At 34.7% G+C, this 4,380-nt stretch overlaps 1 protein-coding gene across 1 annotated transcript; it reads left to right on the top strand.

The window, feature by feature from the left end:
* Positions 1-1,193: 1,193 nt before the first annotated feature.
* Positions 1,194-4,172, top strand: LOC112523793 (GDSL esterase/lipase At1g29670-like). Its single transcript, XM_025133469.1, has 5 exons — positions 1,194-1,203; positions 2,719-2,885; positions 3,188-3,433; positions 3,551-3,800; positions 3,958-4,172. Exons 1-5 carry the CDS (start codon positions 1,194-1,196, stop codon positions 4,170-4,172), a joined length of 888 nt encoding a protein of 295 aa, XP_024989237.1.
* The last annotated feature ends 208 nt before the right edge of the window (positions 4,173-4,380 follow it).

The following is a 4,380-nucleotide window of genomic DNA, read 5'->3' as shown; positions in this document are numbered from 1 at the left end:
CATCAGGACCTGCTGATTAACATGATGTTAGTCTTCATAAATGAAAATCTTATTACAAAGACGTGTGGTAACTGTTCTTGAAAACTCAGGGAAGAATGTATAAACAGACAATATGATCAACTGTTATGTATAAACGGACCATATGATCACTGGTATGTATAAACAGACCCTACGATCAAATGTTATGTATAAACAGCAAGTGTGCACACGATATGCATATCAACACACGGTATGCATATGGGTTGTTSAAATGGGCTGTTCATACADGCTGTTCAYMCAAATGCAGATGGGGTTGTTCATATGGGCTGTTTACTGAACAAATGAACACAGATTGCATCAATCTCTAGTAAAACACMTGTTTTCAGTTTCTGGGARTTACAAGAACAGGGTAATTATAGGAAATAAGTAATCAATAMTTTCCTATTGCATCAATCTCTAGTAAGTAACTAACATAGGCAATCAGTTCCGATATGTTGAAATTGGTTTTACTTTATTCCGCATCAAACTGATTAACATGATGTTAATTTCACACAATGAAAAACTAATGAATATGAACATTAGAAGATACAAACATTAGTTTCACTCATGGTTGTTAATGTATATGAACCCTCAATGTTAACACACAAATTTCGGACACTAAAGAAGGACCATCATTTCTGCATTAACATGAGTTTTTCACCAAACACTTAAAACAATTTTTTCCACAAAATGTGATATATTATAAGGTGAGCAATCTGTCAATAGCAAATGTAGTGATTTTCATATACCCGACATTGAATAATAACTTCTCACATTCAACATTATATTTATTTACCTTTCCGTGGTTCACCAACTAATGTTGATGGATTTGTGACCTGCTTCACTACTTGCTTCCTAACAAGTCGACCAGACGATTCTCTGTTCATTGGTTCCTCATCAACATCGACAGGATTATCGGCTGTGTTCTTGAAATTCGAAAACGCGTATTTCATCATTATACGTTCACTGGGTTTGCGTACTGTAGGTAAGATTGAACTCAAATGAGTGCAGATTTCAGTTATGATAACTAAAAATCGAAGCCCTAATTCTTATAAACTTACCTCTCCTTCTAATTCCGGCTGCTTGCAAATCGCCCAAATCATCCATATTGTGGATGAATATTGTGAACCTGATTTTACGCACTTGATTTACCCTGTTGATCGGCGGTTTCGTATATGGATGGAGGTTACAGAATCGGTGTACAATATGGCGGTGAAATGTGCAATTTTTGACCACTTTACCCTTTGAACATTGGTTCATACCCATATCATTTAAAACATTAATTAATTTATTATTTTTTAAATCTTATTTAATAATAACCGTTAGATTAAAAAATGAATGATCAGGATCGGTTAGAAGAGTTTGGACAAAAAATTGGGTTAGGATTTGAACCAAACTCTATATATATATATAGTCTATATATATATATATATATATGTGTGTGTGTATACATGCCCCCTGGTTTGCATTTCATGTTGGATTATTTTTAATGCTTCTACTTATGCAAAACATATTTTTATATAAAAAAGAAATAAAAAGACTAAAATATTTCTGATTTGAGGGGCACGTGACCCGATTTAAATGAGTCCTCAAAGATGCCAATATGACCTAAACCAATACAAAATGCAAATCATACGGACAAAAATCTATTGAATGAACTACAAGAGTGGTGTTTGATTGATTTGAGTTTGATTTTAAAGGTCAAAATTACTAGTAAGTCTCAGATTCAAATTTGAGGAGAAATAAAAATCCTCTTGTGGCCATGGAAGTTCAAATACGGTGACTCCGGCCTATCTGCAGGTGGTCGCACTGAGATTAGTCGACTTGTACAGCGGGTTGGATATCCAGGTTAATAAAAAAAATCTATTGAGTGAAAAACCAAAGTTTTGGTAAATTAGAGGAGATAAAAAAATATAATTCACTCTTCACACCACAAGAACATGATATAGAGATGGGCAAATTGGTATCGGTCCTGGGACCGGCAGTTTAGAACGGGTTACATTTTTCGTCAAAACAAAAGGATCGTCCCGAATTTTCAAAAATGTTATTGTTTTATTATTGATACCCACCAGCCATATGACCATTTTCTCCCTTTTGATTGTTTTCAGTTTCATTTACACTTTATTCACTATATAAAAGTCATATGGTATATAAGGGAAGATACCAATCCACAAACGTTCACCGTTTTTGTTATTGTTCATGATTTTGGCTCGTATTCTCGCAAAAAAAACCTATTTTTCAAGTGATTTGAATTGGTCCAATTACATATTTTCAAGTGTATTAGAATAACGTTTTAATATTATTTAAAAAAAACTTCAAAAAAAATTATGTAAAATATCGATTTTATTAAAAAAAAAAAATACATAGGACCGATTTGGGCCCAGCCCGGGACCAGGACTGATCCTCATAACCAGTTATGAAGTATCTTAATAGGGCCTCGGGTTTTTGGTCGGGACTGGTTATGGGAATAGTTTTTGGGACCGGGACCGGGATCGATTTAAGCCCGGCACCACCCGACCCAAGACCGAATCTAGCCATCTCTATGAGTACATGATCAATCTACTTACTCATTTTCCTCACATTGTAACTGTTATGAAATACTGATAACTTATTCCTCCAATTTGTTATGTTCTGTAGCTAATGAAGGGTAGTTCTCTAACAAAAGTCTTAATTTATATCTTCTTCAAAGAATATGGTAAGAATATATTGAGTCTAACAAATCGATCGTTTCCTTGATTCTAGGTCAACTTTTAGGTTTTCCTAATTTCATTCCGCCGTATGCTACCGTAACTGACCAAGAGATCAGCACAGGAGTAAACTACGGCAGTGGTGGCGCTGGTATTCGAGAAGAATCTGGAAGTCATCTGGTAATCACCATTTGCGCAAACTAATACCTATCGTTTTCATTTTGCGTATATCCTAAAACACCCTAGAAATCTTCGTTTCTACACAAAAATCCCTTTTATTTGGGAAGTTTATGTGGCATAGAAGATCCAAAAACATTTCATACTTTAAAATGTTCTGTTCACTCTTTTGTGGTATTTATCCTTTTTCGACGCCAAATTAGCAAGACCTTTTTTCCGCCATGATCGTATTTCATCACCCTTTTGCAGTTGCATTAAAAGCAAAACATTAATTTTTATTTGGTCTGTGTTGAACTTCATGGCAGGGTGATCGGATCAGCATGGATAAGCAACTACTTAATCACAAGGCAACAATTTCACGACTTTCGGCCTTACAAAGCAACAAGACATTTACCCATGAATACCTAAAAAGATGCATTTATTTATCATATATAGGAAGTAGCGATTACATCAACAACTACTTAATGCCTAACATTTACCCTACGAGCAATATGTATACCATCGATAAGTATGCAACAGTCCTTGGGAAACAATACTATCAACAACTAAGGGTACACATACCATCACTTATTGTCTCATTTTTTTATCATTCTTATCCAACTTTTCAAGTATAGTACCATTCAAATGTTGTCACCCCTATTTTCGTGTGGATCGTTTTGACATGACAGACTCTTTACAGTATGGGAGCTCGGAAGGTTGCCGTGTTTGGTCTGGATCAGATTACTAGATCTGCCCCAGTAGATACATCAAGGTTTGGATCTAACAAAATAGTTGTCTCCGACATTGACTTGATCAATATTACTATCATCAAGCAAATTAGTGATACTCTTAGTAATGCTATTGATCGGCTCAACAATGATAACACTGATGCAAGATTCACATTCATCAATCTTGCTAGCATTTCAGCACCACAAGGAGGTAAAGCAGGATTACATAAGTTTTCAATTTATAAATATGGTATTTCATCATTCATGTGAATTGCAACTGTCATATAGATATGTACTTCTTTCTGCTTTCAAGTAAAAGGTCTATATTTCAGAAATTTTTGATTTAATAATATGTTTGGATTTTGCAGTTTTATCATTGCCAAACATTCCTTGTTGTCCAGTAAGGGCAGATGGAGGATGCATTCCAAACTCCATCCATTGCCCAGATCGAGATGCATCTGTTCTCTTCGACCGTTTTCATCCTACGGATATTACAAACACAGTCCTTGCAAAAAGAGCATATAATGCACTCTCTCCCATGGATGCATTTCCATATGATATTAGTCATTTGGCTCAGCTTTAATATTGAACAAGATTGCCGGATATAAAATCGTTAAGCAATCCTATGTATGCATGACTAAATAAGCAATAATAATGACATACTATTTATCTTAATTGGTGTTTTTGTTCACATTTATTTTTAACATCCATAAAGAAAATCCTCAAATTAATGCGCTAATTGATTTCCATGATGTAATTTCTTGCAATCCGCCTGAAATGTGAAAATGTTG

The sequence above is a fragment of the Cynara cardunculus genome, assembly GCF_001531365.2.
Source record: "Cynara cardunculus var. scolymus isolate 2C chromosome LG 12, CcrdV1, whole genome shotgun sequence".
Lineage (NCBI taxonomy): Eukaryota > Viridiplantae > Streptophyta > Magnoliopsida > Asterales > Asteraceae > Cynara > Cynara cardunculus.
Note: the sequence above shows the minus strand (reverse complement) of the source record. Positions and strands in the feature narration are given on the sequence as shown.